We start from the raw sequence: 19,150 nt of genomic DNA on the forward strand, positions 1-19,150 counted from the left end.
AAAAGATATTCTATGCAAACAGAAACTAAAAGCAAGCAGGAATAGCTATATTCATATCAGATAAAGGATAATTTAAGTTAAAAACTATAAAAAGAGGCTGGGAATGGTGGCACATGCCTGCAATCCCAGCACTTTGGGAGGCCAAGGTGGGCAGAATCACTTGAGCTCAGGGGTTAGTTTGAGACCAGCCTGGGCAACATGGCAAAACCCCATCTCTACAAAAAATAAAACTAAAAATTAAAAAGATTAGCTGGACGTGGCAGCACATGCCAGTAGTCCCACTAGTTGGGAGGCTGAGGTGGGAGGATTACCTGAGCCTGGGAAGCTGAGGTTGCAGTGAGCCGAGATCACAGCACTGTACTTCAGCCTGGGGGACAAAGTGAAACCTTGCCTCAAAAAATGAGAACACATGGACACAGGGAGGGGAGCACTACACACTGGGGTCAGTTGGGGGGAAATAGGGGAGGGACAGTGTGGGGTGGGGAGCTGAGGAGAGATAGCAAGGGGAGAGATGCCAGATGTAGGTGATGGGGAGGAAGGCAGCAAATCACACTGCCACGTGTACCTATGCAACAATGTTGCATGTTCTTCACATGTACCCCAAAACCTAAAATGCAATAAAATAAGAAAAAAAAAAGAAATTATAGAAAAGGAATCTTAAAAAATAAATAAATAAATAAAAATTTAAAAACCCTTCCTCAAAAAACAACATACTATGAAAAAAGACAAAGAAGGTCAATATACAATGATACAGGGATCAATTCAGCAAGAGAATGTAATTGTAAATATATATGCACTAATATCAGAGTGCCCAGCTACATCAAGTAAATATTATTTGATCTAAAAGGAGTAAAAGATTCTAATACAAAATAGCTGGAGACATCAACACCCCACTCTCAGCAATGAAAGATCGTCTAGACAGAAAAATCAACAAAGAAACAAACATTGGCTTTAAATTGCACTTTATACTAAAAATGAACTTAACAGACATCTACAGAACATTACATCCAATATCTGCAGAATATACTTTCTTTTCATCAGCACATTCTCCAGGATAGACCACATATTAGGCCACAAAATAAGTCTGAACAAATTTAAAAGAATTAAAGTCATATCAAGTATCTTTTTTGACTGCAATGAAATAAAACTAGAAATCAATAACAAAAGAAACTTTTGAAATTGTAAACTGAAATTAAGCAACATGCTCCTGGAAAACCAATAGGTCAATGAAGAAATTAAGAAGGAAACCAAAACATTTCTTGAAATAAATGAAAGTAGAAACACCAACACCTATGGCATACGGCAAAAGCAGTATCAAAAGAAAAGTTTATAGTAATAAATGCCTACATCAAAAGAGTAGAAATAAACAATGTAGCTAGTAAAATAAGAACAAATCAAACCCAAAGTTATCAGAGGAAAATAAATAATAAAAATCGAAGTAGAAATAAACAAAATTGAGACAAATAAATACAAATAATCAATGAAATGAAATGTTGGCTTTTTAAAAATAATAAACAAAATTGACAAACTGCTGGCCAGGCTAACCAAGGAAAAAAAGACCCAAATAAATAAAATCAGAAACAAAAAAGGACACATTACAACTGATAACACAGAAATACAAAGGATCATTAGAGGCTATTATGAATAACTGTGTACCAAGTTAGAAAACTTAGCAGACAGTGGCTCACACCTGTAATTCCAGCACTTTGGAAGGCTGAGATGGGTGGACCACCTAAGGTCAGGAGTTCGAGACCAACCTGACGGATATGGTAAAACCCCGTCTCTACTCAAAATACAAATTTAGCTGGGCAGCATGACGCACGCCTGTAGTCCCAGCTACTTGGGAGGCTGTGACAGGAGAATCGCTTGAACCTGGGAGGTGAAGGTTGCCGTAAGCCAAGGTCACGCCACAGCACTCCAGCCTGGGCAACAGAGCAAGACTCCGTCTCAAAAAAGAAAAAGAAAAAGAAAAGAAAACTTAGCAGAAATGGATAAACTTCTGGACACATATAACCTATCAAGATTGAACCAAGAAGAAACAGAAAACCCGAACAGACCAATTACAAGTAGCAAGATTGAATCTGTAATAAAACGTCTCCCATAAAAGTAAAGCCCAGGACCCAATGGCTTCATTGCAGAATTCTACCAAACATATACAGAAGAACTATAAATTCTTTTCAAATTCTCTCAGAAAACTGAAGAGGAAGGAATTCTTCCAAAACCATTCCACAAGGTCAACATTACTCTGATACCAAAACCAAATAAAGAAAACTATAAGCCAATATCTCTGATGAACATAGATGCAAAAAGACATTCACCAAGATTATATGGAATTTATCCATGGATGTAAGGCTGATTCAACATACATAAATCAATAAATAAAATCAAATATCAATAAAATAAAGATTATCGAAGTAGACATAAAAAATCATTTGATAAAATTCAACATCCTTTCATGATAAAAACTCTCAAGTTAACTAAAGAAAAAACACACCTCAACACAATAAAGGCCACAACCAACATCATAATGAACGAGGAAAAGTTGAAAGCTTTTCCTCTGAAATCTCAAATGAGATGAGGATGCCCATTTTTACCACTTTTATCAAACACAGTACTGGAAGTCCTAGCCAAAGCAATTAGGCAAGAGTAACAACAAAAAAAAGGCATCCAAATTGGAAAAAAGAAAGTCAAACTGTCCCCATTAGCAGACAACATGAGCTTGTATACAGAAAACCCTATAACCCTATACGAGACTCCACTAAAAAACTTAGAACTGATAAACAAAATGGGTACTATTGCAGGATAAAACATCAACACACAAAAATCAGTAGTGTTTTGGCTGGGCATGGTGGCTCACGCCTGTAATACCAGCACTTTGGGAGCATGAGGCAGGAGGATCACTTGAGGTCAGGAGTTCAAGACCTGGGCAACACAGTGAGACCCTCATCTCTAAAATTTAAAAATAAAGTAAAATAAAGTAAATCAGTAGTGTTTCTATATACCAACAACAAACTAGCACAAAAAGAAAACAAGAAAGTGGTGCCATATACAATAGCTACAAAATACCTAGGATAAATTAAACCAAGAAGGTAAAAGATTTCTACAAAAGAATCTACAAAACACCAATGAAATAAACTAAAGAGGACATGGAAAAAATACAAATATCTCCCATGTTCATGAATTAGGAGAATATTGTGAAAATTACTATATTACCAAAAGTAATCTACAGTTCAATGCAATCTTTATCAAAATACCAATGACATTCTTCCTAAAAGTAGCAAAAATAGTGCTAAAATTCATAAAGAACTACAAATAGCTAAAGTAATCCTAAGCAGAAAAAAAACAAAGCTGGAGGCATCACACTAAAAAGCTTCTAAATATTCTGTACAGAACTGTAGTAACCAAAAACAGCATGGTACTGGAACAGAATACAGACCCCAGAAATAAATCCACGCATTTACAGCCAACTGATTTTCAACAAAGACACCAAGAACACTCATTGGAGAAGAGGTGGTCTCTTCAATATCAAAATGGATAAAAGACTTAAATGTAAGACCCGATCTATAAAACTACTAAAAGAAAACATAGAGGCTGGGTGCAGTAGCTCATGCCTATAATCCCAGCACTCTGGGAGGCTGAGGCAGGCAGATTACTTGAGGTCAGGAGTTTGAGACCAGCCTGGCCAACATGGTGAAACCTCATTTGTCCTAAAAATACACACACAAAAAAAATTAGCTGGGTATGATAGCAGGCACCTGTAATCCCAGCTACTCAGGAGGCTGAGGCAGAAGAACTGCTTGAACCCGGAAGGCAGAGGTTGCAGTGAGCCCAGATTATGCCACTGCCACTGCATCCCAGCCTGGGTGACAAGAGCAAGGCTCCGTCTCAAAAAAAGAAATAAAACATAGGAGAAATGTTTCAGGACATTGTTTGGGGGAAAATTTTATGGGGGAGATCTCAAAAGCACAGGCAGTAAAAGCAAAAACAGACACAAGGGATTAAACTAAAAAGCTTCTGCACAGCAAAGGAGGCAATCAACAGAGTGAACAGAAAGACAGTGTGCCGAATGGGAGAAAATATTTGCAAACTGTTAAACAAGGGATTAATATCTAGACTACACAAAAAACTCAACAGTAAAAAATACTAATAATAATCTGGTTTAGGGTTTTTTTGTTTATTTGCTTTTGAGACAAGGTCTGGCTCTGTTGCCCAGGCTGCACTGCAGTAGTGCCATTCCAGCTCACTGCAACCCTCACCTCCCAGGCTCAAGATATCCTCCCACCTCAGCATTCCAAGTAGCTGGGACTACAGGCACACATCACCATGCCTGGCTAATTTTTATATTTTTGTGTAGAGATGGGGTTTCACCATGTTGCCCAGGCTGGTCTCAAACTCATGAGCTCAAGCAATCCACCCACCTCAGCCTCTCAAAAGTGCTGGGATTACAGGCATGAGCCACTACACCCAGTCAATAATCTGACTTAAAATGGGCAAATGAGCTAAACCAACATCTCTCAAAAGAAAACATACAAATGGACAATATGTATATTAAAAAATGCTCAATAACACTAGTTATCAGGGAAATGCAAATCAAAACCACAATGAGATTATCATCTCATCCTTGTTAGAATGATTATTATCAAAAAGACAAAAAATAACAGATGCTGGCAAAGATGCAGAGAAAGGGGAACTCTTTACATACTGTTGGAAGCAATGTAAATTAGTACAGCCATTATCAAAAGTACTATGGAGGCTCTTCAAAAAACTAAAAATAGACTATGATATAATCCAGTAATCCCACTACTGGGTATATAACCAAAGGAAAGAAAATCATATATGTACTCCCATGTTTATTACCACACTACTCACAGATATGGAAATCAACCTAATTGCCTATCAACAGATGAATAAAGAAAGAAAATGTGCTGTGTCTGTATATTTATACACACACACACACACACACACACACACACGTAATACTATTTAGCCATAAAAAAGCATGAAATTCTGTCATTTGTGGCAACACAAATGATCTTGGAGGACATTATGTTAAATGAAATGGGCAGAGAAAGATAAACACTACAGGTTCTCATTTACATGTGGAAGCTAAAAAAGTGGATCTCATAGAAGTATGGAGAATAGTGGTTACTAGAGGCAAAGAAGGGGAGCCAAGGAAGGGGAGTGGAGAAGGGAGAGTAGCAGCCAAAGGTTGGTTAATGGACATATAAATACAACTAGAGAGGAGGAGTAAGTTCCAGTGTTCTGTAGCACTATAGGGTAGCTATAATTGACAGCAACTTATTGTATAGTTTCAAATCGCTATAAGAGCAGGATTTAAATGTTCCCAACACAAAGAAATGATAAATGTTTGAGGTGATGAATGTGCTAATTACTGTGACTTGACCAAGACACATTGTATGCATGTATCAAAATAGCACACTGTACACCCCGTAAATATATACAATTATGTGTCAATTAGAAGTAATAAAAGCAAAACAATTCTTGTGACTTATTTTATCATACACTATCCTGTTTCTTGTCTAGGTCCCCACTGAAAAGTAAAACCTGAAGTTAGAGACTGTGTCATTTTTTTCTTTATCTCTTTAGAAATGTACACTAGGCAATTTACTTATGTTGCAAGTCTAACTTTCTAGTGTTTTATAATTTAAAAAAAAATAAGAAAAGAGACCTCAAAGAGTTATGAATGAGAAACAAATCATTCAACAGAACTTTCTGAGATGATGAAAATGTTCTATATTTCCTGCTGTTCAATAAGGGAGCCACTAGCCATGTAAGCAACTGATATGTGGCTAGTACAACCAAGGAACTAAATTTTAAATTTTATTTAAAATTAAATGAGGCTAGTAACTACCATATTGTAGAGAGCACACTGGAAGTCTATAGGAAACACTGAATAAAATGTAACTATTACTATTAAAAATATAAATTTTCATGGCCAGGCGCGGTGGCTTATGCCTGTAATCCCAGCACTTTGGGAGGCCGAGGTGGGTGGATCACCTGAGGTCAGGAGTTCCAGACCAGCCTGGCCAATATGACAAAACCCCATCTCTACTAAAAATACAAAAAAAAATAGCTGGGCGTGGTGGTGGATGCCTGTATTCCTAGCTACTTGGGAGGCTGAGGCAGGAGAATCACTTGAACCCAAGAGGCAGAGGTTTCAGTAAGTCAAGATCGTGCCATTGCACTCCAGCCTGGGAGACAAAGCGAGACTTCATCTCAAAAACAAAAACAAAATTTCAGAATGTTCTAGAGATTCACAACAAAATGTTACATTTCAACTTAAATAAGGTAATAGAGCCCTATTGCAAAGCAAATTCCACCTGTTTTAAAAATAAAAGAAATTCAAGTAATCTTATTTCATTATTTCTTTTTTCACTACCATAGCCACCTTCTGTGTTAACAATGAATTTCAGGAGACAACATGGATCTGTCATGCTGGAGGGAACATGGTTCTCCTGTCATGCTGGAGGGAACATGTGGTTCCCTCCAAACCACATACCTTTCAGTTAGGATGCAGGTGAGAAAACAATCCAACACACAAAGAGGGCGATAACTGGGCCCGGTGAAAAAAATCATGGGGTTACAATCAGACAGACCTAAATGTGAATCTCTCTTTTCTTTCTTTTTGAGACAGGGTCTCGCTGTGTCGTCCAGGCTGGAGTGCACTGGCACGATCTCGGCTCACTGCAAACTCCACCTTCGAGGCTCAAACGATCCTGCCACCTCAGCTTCTTGAGTACACAGGAGCACACCACCATGCCTGGTTAATTTTTGTATTTTTTCCAGAGACGGGTTTTTACCACGTTGTCCAGTCTGGTCTCGAACTTCCGGCCTCAAGTGATCTGCCCAACCTCAGCCTTCCAAAGTGCTGGGATTACAGGCGTGAGTCACCACATTAGACCCTAAATGTGAAATCTCTTAATGACATTCTACTCACTTAACAGAGTTACTATGAGGATTACCAAGCATATATATAAAACATTCACAAGAATAGAGTACAATGGATACTCAGTAAAATGGCAGTCAATATTATCACATAACTCTTTAGAGAAAAATGCTTTAAGCTGGAGGCGATAGCTCACACCTGTAATCCCAGCACTTTGGGAGGCTGGGGCAGGTGGATCATGAGATCAGGAGATCTAGACCATACTGGCCAACATAGTGAAACTCCATCTCTACTAATAATATAAAAATTAGCTGGGTGTGGTGGCACGTGCCTGTAATCCCACCTACTCAGGAGGCTAACGCAGGAGAATCGCTTGAACCAGGGAGTCGGAGGTTGCCGTGAGCCAAGATTGCACGCCACTACACTCCAGCCTGGTGACAAAGCGAGACTCTGTCTCAAAAAAAAGAAAAGAAAAGAAAAACTGCTTTATATGTGTATGGAGTCTATTCTACTGGCTGCAGCAACTTCCCTCTAGAATTCAGAATACCCTTATTCAACCAATCTTTATGAAGGCGGATTTTAGATAGTAAGTTCAAAAAAGAAAATAACTTTCTTCCTTTTTAATGCAAAATATTCATTCTTTGAATTAAAAAGGGTATGATCACTATTTAAAAAAATCCAAAATGTTTTAAACATAACATAATCATCTACAAATGTTGATTCTCTAACAACAATTATTTGTAGCTCCTTTTATTTATTTATTTTTTTGAGACAGGGTCTTGCTCTGTCACTCAGGCTGAAGTGCAGTGGCATGATCATAGCTCACTGCATTACTGCAGCCTCAAACTTCTGGGCTTAAGTGACCCTCCCAGCTCAGCCTCTCAAAGTCCTGAGATTACAGGTATGAGCCACCAAGCCTAGCCTATTTGTAGCTTCTTAACAAAACCAAAATTAACTTTAAGGTAATTATATGTCAGGTCTTCCTCATTGCTGTCAGGTCTTCCTCGTTGCTCAAGGTTTTGGCAATTTCCAAACAGAAACTGCAACACAGGGAAATCCTATCTCTACAAAAAGTTTTTTTTTATTTAGCCAAGTGTGGTGGTGCACACCTGTGGTCCTAGCTATCCAGGAAGCTGAGTGGGAGGACTACTTAAACCACTGCACTCCAGCCTGGGCAACAGACCAAGACCCTGACTCAAAAACCCCAAAAAACAAAAAACAGAAATTGCTTTTCTTATAGTATATATCTTGCCTATTATAATCAGTAAATATCATTTTTATTAATATCCTCTTTAGTACAAACACATCACCATTGCCTCATAATACTATTTCAAGATCTCAGGTTATCTTCTTAGTAATTTTGCCTGAGTTCCCAGTCACTCTCAACGTATTGCCCTCTCATTCAGCCCCAAACCAATAACCAACCCTTTTCTAAATGTAAAAAGGGGCCAGGAATGGTGGCTCATGCCTATAATCCCAGTACTTTGGGAGGCCAAGATGGGCAGATCACATGAGGTTAGGTGTTCAAGACTAGTATGAGCGACATGATAAAACCCCATCTCTACTAAAAAATTTTTAAAAATTAGCCAAACATTACCCAGGAGCCTCCTGGTTAGCTCAGACCACACATGTGCACCACCACACTTGGCTAATTAAAAAAAAAAAGAAAAAACTTATAGAGCCAAGACTGTGCCACAGCACTCCAGCTTGGCTGAATAAGACTCTGTCTCAAAATGAAAAAAAAAAAAAGTAGTAAAAAGGCTCAAGGCATTATTTTAAATTTTTAAAATTTAAAAAAGGCTCAAGGGATTATTTTAAATTTTTAAAAGTGTTATTTAAAGGAAGGGTAGAGTAAAGGGAGGGATAGGGAAATATGTTTAAAGGATACAAAATAACAGCTAGATAGAAGGAACAAGTTCTAGTGTTCTATATCACTGGAGAATGATTATAATTAACAATATTAAATAGTTTCAAATAGTTAGAAGGGGGATATTGAATGTTCCCAAGACAGAGAAATTATAAGTATCTGAGATGATGGATATGCTAATTCCCATGATCTGGTCAATATACACCACATATATGGAAACATCACTATGTACCCCATGAATATGCACAATTATTTCCCAATTTAAAAATTTTAATTTAAAAACCTAAGAAAAGTCACAAGTATAAACTTGTATCTTTCTTTTAACCAATCTAGCATAATCTGCTTAATTCTACTAAAATGATTACCTTTGATCCTAATTTAACACTCCTAATTATTCTCATCAGCCAAATCTTAGACAATAGTTTTTACATGTAGTAACCAAAACCCAACATCTATATAAAATTTCTTCTTTTAGAAGAGTTGTTTAGAGAGCATAAAATCTAAATGTTCCTTTTTCCATATATTTTTAGTGTTATTACTTTTTCTAATTTACTGAACTCATATTCTAAATCTAGTAAATAGGAAAAAATATTCCAAGAGAGTAAAAGTAATTATGGAGCTTATAAATCCCTCTACATCTATTCAATTCTTTATTTTTTAAGCTTTTCTTTAAAAAAAAATTAAAGGCATCATTACATTGAATGTCTAAAATAAAGCCAAAGCCTAATCTAAACACAAAATTTTCACATATATATATATATTATATACATATAAGATTTTACTTTACATCCACTTTGTATTTATGACTCAAGGAGTATCCTAATACAGAACCTAGTAAGTTATGCTCAAAGAAATGCATATCAAAATCAGGCAACCTTGGGCCAGGCACAGTGGCTCACACCTATAATCCCAGCACTTTGGGAAGCCACAGCAGAAGAATCACTTGAGCCCAGGAGTTCGATACCAGCCTGAGCAATGTGGCAAAATCCCATCTCTACAAAACAAACAAGCAAAAATACAAAAATGTGTCAGGCATGGTGTCATGCACTTGTAGTCCTAGCTACTTGAGAGGCTGAGGTGGGAGCATCATTTGATCCCAGGAGGTCAAGGCTTCTGTGAGCAGTGATTACACCACCGCACTTCAGCCTAGGCAACAGAGCAAGATGCTACCTCAAAAAGAAAAAAAAAAATCAGGCAACCTCAAAGTTGCAAATTAAAAAAAAACTATTTTTACTCCATATTAAAATCTGCAGTCATTCTGAACATGCTTTCTAGCTAATAAAAATTATAATAAGCATATATGAAGGATTCTAACAACATAAATAACACTTAAGCTTATTTCTTACTGATGGAATTCGCTTTCTTCTAACTTCATTCTCAGCTGACATAAGAAGTAACTCAAGTTCCTTTATTTTTTTTTCCTTATCAGGATCTTCATCAATGAAGGGTTGCTAAAATAAGTTAAACAAAAAAGAAAAACAGGCTACTTACATAATTGCTTTATTATTATTAGTGTTCTCATTTTTACTTTCTTCTATGCAACATGAAATATATTTTTTTCTAATAAAGCTTAATGCTACTAAATACTAAATGCTCATTATCACAATCCCTCTGGTATCTAAAGAGGTGCTGGTAAATATTTTCAACTTATCAGAAGAGATTTGGGAAAATTTAAATGCATTAAAAAACATGTTGCATCATCTATATCGGCTGAAATGTATGTCTGAAATATTTTAGATTTTTAAATATTAATACATACATTCTATACGATTTAGCAAAAATATGTCCATTCACAATTTGAATCCTTTACCTTGGAAGAATGAAAGGACTACCATACTGGTATTGTCAATCATCTTGTATTTGTACAGTTTATATTTCTTCAAACCCACTTATACACTTTCTCCTTTAATGTTACAGTATTCTAAGTAGGACACATAGTATTATTTTTATCCTAGTTTAATAGATGAGGAAATAGGTACTACTGGGCTTTAAAAAATATGACTGAACACATTTCCTTTGGTCTTTGTTATAAATAAAAGTTACCTGAATAAAGGCAGAAGTAGTCTGAACATGTTCTATACAATTGCCTTCAGGTGACACATACTGATACCCAGGGATCTAAAAAGTAATTAATGCATTATTATCATACATATAATGCTATATAAATGTTTAAAATCTCAAGCAAATGACAAAAACTTCTGACATAGTATCAACATAAAAAACTTAAAAGCATCTGTATTAATTTTGAAATTTTGTACCTATAATAGTTTCTTATCTATTAAATAATAACTACATCTCCATTCCTAACCCTAACCCTAACTCCATCCCTACTAAAAATACAAAAAAATTAGCTGGGCATGGTGGTGGGTGCCTGTAATCCCAGCTACTTGGGAGGCTGAGGCAGGAGAATCGCTTGAACCCCAGAGGCAAAGGTTACAGTGAGTCAAAAATGTGCATTGCACTCCAGCCTGGGCAACAAGAACAAAACTCGTCTCAAAAAAAAAAAAGTTATAACACTTAGAAAAGACTTTTGCCCAGATGAAATATAAGAATTACTTAGCCTAGATTCATCAGCCAGTTTATTAAATCTGATATTCACCAAATACATTTAAACATCTACTATTAGAAGGGTTGCTCATAGAGAAAACAAAGTAATTGTGTTCCTATGTGTCCATATGAATGAAGCACTCACAGGGACAGAGACTGAAGCAAGTTTTTCAATGTTCATATCTCCTACTCTTATCACCACCCCATGCCAAAAGATTCTTCTATTACTTGTCTTAGAAAAATGATCAGAGCCGGGCGCCGTGGCTCACGCCTGTAATCCCAGCACTTTGGGAGGCCGAGGCGGGTGGATCACGAGGTCAAGAGATCGAGACCATCCCAGTCAACATGGTGAAACCCCGTCTACTAAAAAAAAAATACAAAAAATTAGCTGGGCATGGTGGCGCGTGCCTGTAATCCCAGATACTCAGGAGGCTGAGGCAGGAGAACTGCCTGAACCCGGGAGGCGGAGGTTGCGGTGAGCCGAGATCGCGCCATTGCACTCCAACCTGGGTAACAAGAGCGAAACTGCGACTCAAAAAAAAAAAAAAAGAAAAATGATCAGAATCAGTCACATACTTTTAATAGATACATTGATGATAGGCTAAGTCATTCTGCTTTTCTAAAACATCTGTAATAAGAATTTTGAAGATACATATAAATTTACTAAGCAGTAGTGGAAAGGAATATGAGAGAAAGTATTTTTAAAACCTTAAAATCGGGGCCAGGTGCAGTGGCCCACCTCTGTAACCCCAGCACTTTGGGAGGCTGAGGTGGGAGGATCACTTGAGCCCAGGAGTCTGAGACCAGCCTGGGCAACATGGCAAGATCCTGTCTCTAAAAAAAAATAAAAAAATTAGCTGAGCAAAGTGGAGCATGCCTATAGTGGAGCATGCTACCCAGAGGGATGAAGCAGGAGGATCACGTAAGCCCAGGAGGTGAGGCTACAGTGAACTGTGTGTGCACCACTGCACTTCAGCCTAGCAACAGAGACAGCCTGTCTCAAAAAAAAGAAAAGCCTTAAAATAAAAAAATATAAATATGAAATTGTCTGCTTTCCATAATGGTCTTCCTAAATCACTACATAATACAGAAGCATTATATATAACTTCTAATATAGAACTTAACTTTTACAATACTCAATTAGTATCACATTGCTCAACTTGGTAACGCTAATGAATTAGAAACTTATTTTCTCAAACTTTTCATGAAAATCTGTGACAGTATTTCAAATCCATCTATGTTTTATCAAGTCACACACATAATAAAACTATCTTATTAGTTTAAATTAATTAAATAATGCATATATCTTTTTAAATTAAAAAAGAAACAATTCTTATAGTACAAGAAATATCCTCATCTTTCCAACATATTTAGATTAAGACTGTTAAACACTCTGTTGGTCTCAAGTATTATCTTTCTACAAGTTAAAAAAAAAAAAATTTAAATGATAGCCTTTCTAAGACAGAAGCAGAATGTTTCAGTTTATGCTGCTGAAATCTCGACTCTAAAGAACAATGTAAAGAAACATAATAATAAAAACCTTAAGGTACTGATACCGTCTTCACACGTTTTCCTATTGTTAATGAAAATGCCATTACTCTAAGTGGTTCTTTTAAAATGATGCCTAAGAAAACTTAATGTCCACAAATGTTAAAAATCAAATCTGAGGCATAGTAAGCACAGATTTTTAACATTTTGCCCCATTTTATCTTTTGCCAGATAACTACTAAGTCCTGACTTAATCTTTACAATTTATGTGACAAGAACCAAGAATTGCTCATCTTGAAAAATGGCATAACAGTCAGGTAGACAGGGAAATGTAAAACAAACCCCATGAAGACTCCTACAGTAATTTCTTCCAAGTAAAAAATGCACTGTAAGGGACAACATAGAGCTTGCCCCATTTTGAGCTTATGTAATATCTACTTTAATGAATCATCTAAACAAAGACTAAAATTACCGAAGTGATTAGTTATTAGGGGGAAAAGCAAAATTGAATGCCAGCAACGACCAATTAATTACCATACCCCCAAAATTAGCTGGGCATTAATTATTTATTTTTTGCTACTTTCTGCTTTAAGCCATTTTATCTACCTCTTAGAGATAAGCAATACTATAATTACATCAAAACTTTATAATGGAGAGTACAATAACATGTTGAAGCACAGATGACCATTAGCTTTGAATCACAAATGAAGATTCAAAGAATTAGAGTATTAGGAAATATACATAGTTTCTTAACGTAAAAGTTACATATATTTGTTCCCAAAATACTTATAAATCAAAGTTACATATATTATTTTTCAGTTTGGAAATTTAAATGTCTATTTACCCCTTAATATACATTGCACTTGTCCTATTAAGAAACCAAACACCTTCCCATATAGTAACTTAAGAAATTGTTTTAAATAATAAAAGTATTAAAAGTATGTGCCTGAACGGGTATGTAAAACTGATTCTGGGTTTGCAAATGGTCCATAGCTGCACAAGGTTTGTGTTGAAGTTTAGATGAAGATCGTTCTGATTTTATTCCATCTTGTAAATAGCCCTCTTGTTCTACTTTTCTTCGCATAGTAGAATTCCAATGATTTTTGATAGAATTATCAGTCCTAAGAAATGAAAGGTACAATTTAGAAAGAAAAAAAGATTCCACAGATTTCAACACTGTGTAACTTGTACAAACCGACAAAAACAAATTTTTACACTGGTTAAATTAGATACTTTTTTTCTTAATTTTTCTTTTAGAGTTTCTACTCAGGAAGATAGGAACTTTTTTAAAATTCAAAAGATAAACTGTATGTGCATATGTCAGGCATAGTTCTAAGCACCAGAGATACTGCAGTGAATAGGGCAAAGCAGGTTGCTGCTTTCATGGAGCTTACACTCTCCTTGGAAGCATGGGAGTGGGGAAGGAAGGAAAAATAGAAAAACAAATAAATAAGAAAAATATCAGTACAACGCAAATAAAGTAGGATAAGAAAAGTGGGTAACGCGGTCATTTTGGTTTGGTTAGAACAAACCAGCCATACAAAAACAGAAAGAAAAAAGAACATTCCAGATAAAGGGTATAGCAAGGGCCAAGGCCTTAAGACAGGAACAAACATGATCATGAAAAGTAAATCACAAATTAAAGAATCCCAGTATTCTTTTTCACTTCTTAGAACAAAATATTTATGGTAAGAAAGAATTCATTAGCTCCCTTCCTATCTAAGGTTCCCTTTATAAAAATGTAAATCTTCAACCCATAGCAACTTATAGTGTAAATTTCATCCTTCATAAAATATACACACATAAAGTAGGTTTTCTGTAAATATAAGGCACTAAGCTAGGTTATATGGAAAGTAAAAAGATGTACAAGAGATTAAAAGCATCTAGACCTGGTTTAATAGCTTAGATCAAAAATTAAACACTGTGCCTTAATATCTTACCTATAAAACAAAGATAGCAATGTTTGCTCTGTATACTTTCCAAGTCTACAAAGATTAAGAATACACATAAAAGCACTTTACGCTATAAAGTACTATATAGATAGAGATTATAGCAATAAAAGACAAATGCATAGCTTCTGCGTAAGGTATGCATTTTCACAAGGTTGTTGGTCTGCTGTACTAAACACTATTAGAAAACACATGAATGAATACAATGTAGAGTGTACTTAGCACATCACAGCTTCTGAGGAAAACTTTGTATTTTAGCCACATGGATATATATACTACTTCCATGGTTTGGATCATACCATAATTAAGATTAAATTTTCCCTAACACACTTTCATAGCAGTTTACTGCAGCTAGCATATTATTCCTTGTCTTATGCATAGAACCTAGTATGAAAGAAATCTTAGATTTAGATTCTTTTCCAACAGAGTTTATACAAAGGGGGTCTACTTGATTGGCACTGATATGTCAACATGATTTTAGGAGTGTATTAAATGTTTACATAATCTAAAATCTATCATTTTATTGTACAAATTATTGCCATAAAATAATTCATTAAAAAAGTAATCATACCCCTTACCACAGACTTTAGTACAAATGGTCCCAAAAGGTCGCTTATGTAGTCTACATTTATTTTTGAATAAAAATAAAAGTTGTGGGGTACTTGAAAATGTATTTAATAGTATGGTAACAAAGATCATGTTTAAGAACAGAAAAATAGATATACATTTATATAAGCACCTTCCTGGAAGGAGTTTGGCAATCTCTGCCCAACGATTTCCCAATCGCTTATGTGCTTCATAGATGACCCTGTCCTCCTCTTCTGTCCAGGAAGATTTCTTTACCTCAGGATTCAGATGATTATGCCATCTTTCTCTACACTGCTTGCCTATTCTTCCTTTTAAATGTTTTGCAATTAAAGACCATCTTTTTGGTCCATATTTCTGAACTAATTCAATAACCTAAGAAACAGAAAAACAAAGTTCAAAAAAGCATTACCTTGAAAGAATTTTAAATCATAATTTAAGAATACCATTTTAAATAAATGCATGAAATCCAAGCCACAACTACAATTTGTATTTGAAAAAATTTTACTAATAAATACCCCTCTAGCATTTGCCAACTTCAAAAACTTATTCCAAACTCATCTAAAAATCCAAGGGGCTAAATAAAGATGCTTGAAATTAAATTGCCTTCACATGCACGATATTAATTTAAAAAAAAAAAAAAAGCTTCAGCACAAAGCCAATAACAAAAACAAAAACCAAAAAAATAATTTGGAAGCAGAAAGACTCTACCAAGTTACTGGCTGTCATTTCTTCCTTTCTCAAAGTGAAAGGATATAGATCACACATTCTTTTTTCCACATTTTACATTTGTTTTTATTTTACCTAAAATTCCAAGAACAGTTATTCCAGCCCACTTTACCTCACTGCCCTATGTCAAATATCACCTCATAAACAATTTTATACTGGTAGACTAAGTTTAATATATGCTGATATTTTCACTATATGTATCTATTTACTATATTTTAAAAATAAAATTTCAGGCTTTGATTAATGTATTTTTAAACAAGATCACACATTTTAAAACTTATGAGTAGCCATCAAGTAAATCAGATCAGTCTAGGTTAAGTAACTTTAAGGTTTGTTCCGGCTGGGCACAGTGGCTCACGCCTGTAATCCCAGCATTTTGAGTCGCCAAGATGGGTAGATTGCTTGAGCCCAGGAATTCAAGACCAGCCTGGACAACACAGCGAGATTCCATCTCTATTTAAAAAATTAAAACAATAACAAAATAATGTTTGTTAAATAAGAATAACAAAGCAGAAGTAACGATGCCCTAATTCCCCAACTGCATTAGCAATTTTTATGACTTAAAGGGCATGAACTAAAGAGCAATTCCTAGTGAAGTGCAGAAACACTTCTATTCTAAAGCTGTTTGTGCTCCAGCTTTAGAGCACAAAAAATGACCTTGGTTTTTAAATCACAAAACCTTTGGAAACACAGTGCTCTGACATCTGTCTAATCCTGGGGTCAATATAGGTTAAGAGAGAAAATTAAGAATGATTTCCGTGCATATCAAGTTATTAGATGTAAAAATAAAATTAAAATCTGTTTTAAAATGTTAGATTTTTGACAAGAAACTATACCCTAATAATTGTGAAATTGAGCTCTGAACAAGGTAACTAACCTTATAGCATTTTTCCTCCTGCAAACCAAACTCTCAGGAAGAAAAGGCCACATGTTATACTTGGTTTCACTAGATTTTTTAAAAACCCAACAACATTTCAAGACACTTAACATACAATTCTTATGCAAGTATCCCCCAGAAAACAAAATCAAAGTGACTTAAACATATACTTCACATGTCAAAACAACACAGTAAGAAGAAAAAAGTTAGTCTACCTACATAGTGAACATAAAGAATATGAACACGTTACCCTCTGATCTTCTTCTTTAGTCCAAGGACCCTTTATCAATTCGGGATTTAAAACTTTCTGCCACCGATGCTGGCACTGAAAATCAGAGCGGTTCTGAAAAAATTTAGATGACTTTGTTATTCTGTCTTCCAGAAAGCAAGTCAGTCCAAATTTATGTCTTACATCCTTAGAACAAAGACTTCAAGAATAGTATATTCGATAGCATTCTTTAAACAGGTAACATTTACATGTCTGTGTCCCAATTATGTTTTGGTTTGGTTTTTTCGGGGGGTTTTTTTGGGGGGATGGAGTCTCACGCTGTCGCCAGGCTGGAGTGCAGTGGCGCTATCTCGGCTCACTGCAAGCTCTGCCTCCTGGGTTTAAGCGATTTTCCTGCTTCAGCCTCCTGAGTAGCTGGGACTACAGGCACGCGCCAACCACACCCAGCTAATTTTTGTATTTTTAGACGGGGTTTCACCATGTTGGCCAGGATGATCTCGATCTCTTGACCTCGTGATTCACCCACCTCAGCCTCCCAAAGTGCTGGGATTAACGGTGTGAGCCACCGTATGTTTTTTTCTTAATTACAGTAGTCAAGAAGGCTTAGACTACAAATAAAAACAATTTATTTAAAATTAAAGTATGTCTCTTTACACTATGCCTTACAATACAGCAAGCAGCAAAGATAAAACACAGATAACTGCCAAAAAGAAATGGATTTATAACTGAGGAACAAAAAGCAGTAGACAGAAAACTATACAAAGCTGACATAAGAGCTCAAATAGCCTATCAGTCTAGATTCACACAGTACAGCAGTACCTAACTATATAGTTTTTAAAAAATGTAAAGGCATTACTATACTACTGCATGTCAAAAGGATGTTATAAATGATTACTCCAAGTTATTAAAAAAACATTACATAGTCTATAAAGAAGATGCATGCTACATTTCAATTAAATTGGTTAAGTGTTGACATTTAAAATGAAAATGAATTCGCCAGAATAAGAAAACCTATGCAATATCTGGGTAGAAATATCTCAAACTCCAAAAACTATAAATGAAGCCTTATTTTAATCAGTTCAGAACCTGGTAACTCTACAAGGGTAATGAAACCTAATACTTTATTATTGATTCACAGTTGACAAAATTGTTAGTTCGTACACAGGATAACAGAAAACCTAGAAATGTATAAAGAGATAGATACAAATGTTTTGTCTACCAGTGGCTCTTTTGCCCAATGTACTTAAAATTATTATTATTCAAACTCAGCTTCATTTATGGCTTCTGTACATCAATGCTGATCCATTTAAAGGCTGTCGCTTTCTTCAGAATAATCAGGTTGTTCCTGTATATTCTTGCAGCAGTTCTCTGTTACTGCTAATGTAAATAATTTTTCTCATCTAGCTTACATTTACCGAACACCTGCTAAATATTGGGAATTGTGCCAAACATCCTATATGTTATTTCTAATTCTACACAACCATATTACAGAAACAAGTATGATTATCTAGATATTATAGATAAAGAAGCTGACAATCAAAGAGGCTAAGTAATTCTTCTATGCTCATAGAGCTGACATTTAAACACAATTCAAACTGACTCCAAAATTTATGTTCTTTCCATTACTTGATCTCAATTTTTGGGTTATGTTGAAAGACATATGACAATATAGAAAAAACACAGTTAACATGGTTTCTGAAACCCAAAGGAGTCAATATTGAAATTCGAATATGAATATTTTGCCTTACTTCTCACAGTGTATTAACAAATAACCGTATATGTGAAAACACTTCATAAATTATAAAATTATATAACAAATAGCAGGTGAAAAGTAGTATGGTAAACAATAGGCATAATAGTCTTTAAAATCATCAATATTTGGGCCGGGCGCGGTGGCTCAAGCCTGTAATCCCAGCACTTTGGGAGGCCAAGGCGGGTGGATCACGAGGTCAAGAGATCGAGACCATCCTGG

At 35.6% G+C, this 19,150-nt stretch overlaps 1 protein-coding gene across 4 annotated transcripts in view; it reads right to left on the bottom strand.

Moving 5' to 3' along the window:
* MYBL1 (MYB proto-oncogene like 1) overlaps positions 1-19,150 on the bottom strand; it is a 49,690-nt gene that overhangs the window by 17,549 nt on the left and 12,991 nt on the right. For all 4 annotated transcript variants that reach the window (XM_037745371.1, XM_017547498.2, XM_017547497.2 and 1 more), the window contains exons 4-8: positions 17,200-17,292; positions 15,498-15,718; positions 13,756-13,930; positions 10,818-10,892; positions 10,121-10,225 (exon numbers count right to left, since the gene is read on the bottom strand). In XM_037745371.1, coding sequence (XP_037601299.1) covers positions 10,121-10,225; positions 10,818-10,892; positions 13,756-13,930; positions 15,498-15,718; positions 17,200-17,292 — 669 coding nt within the window. The remainder of the gene's footprint in view (positions 1-10,120; positions 10,226-10,817; positions 10,893-13,755; positions 13,931-15,497; positions 15,719-17,199; positions 17,293-19,150) is intronic.

The sequence above is a fragment of the Cebus imitator genome, unplaced genomic scaffold (assembly GCF_001604975.1).
Source record: "Cebus imitator isolate Cc_AM_T3 unplaced genomic scaffold, Cebus_imitator-1.0 Scaffold198, whole genome shotgun sequence".
NCBI lineage: Eukaryota > Metazoa > Chordata > Mammalia > Primates > Cebidae > Cebus > Cebus imitator.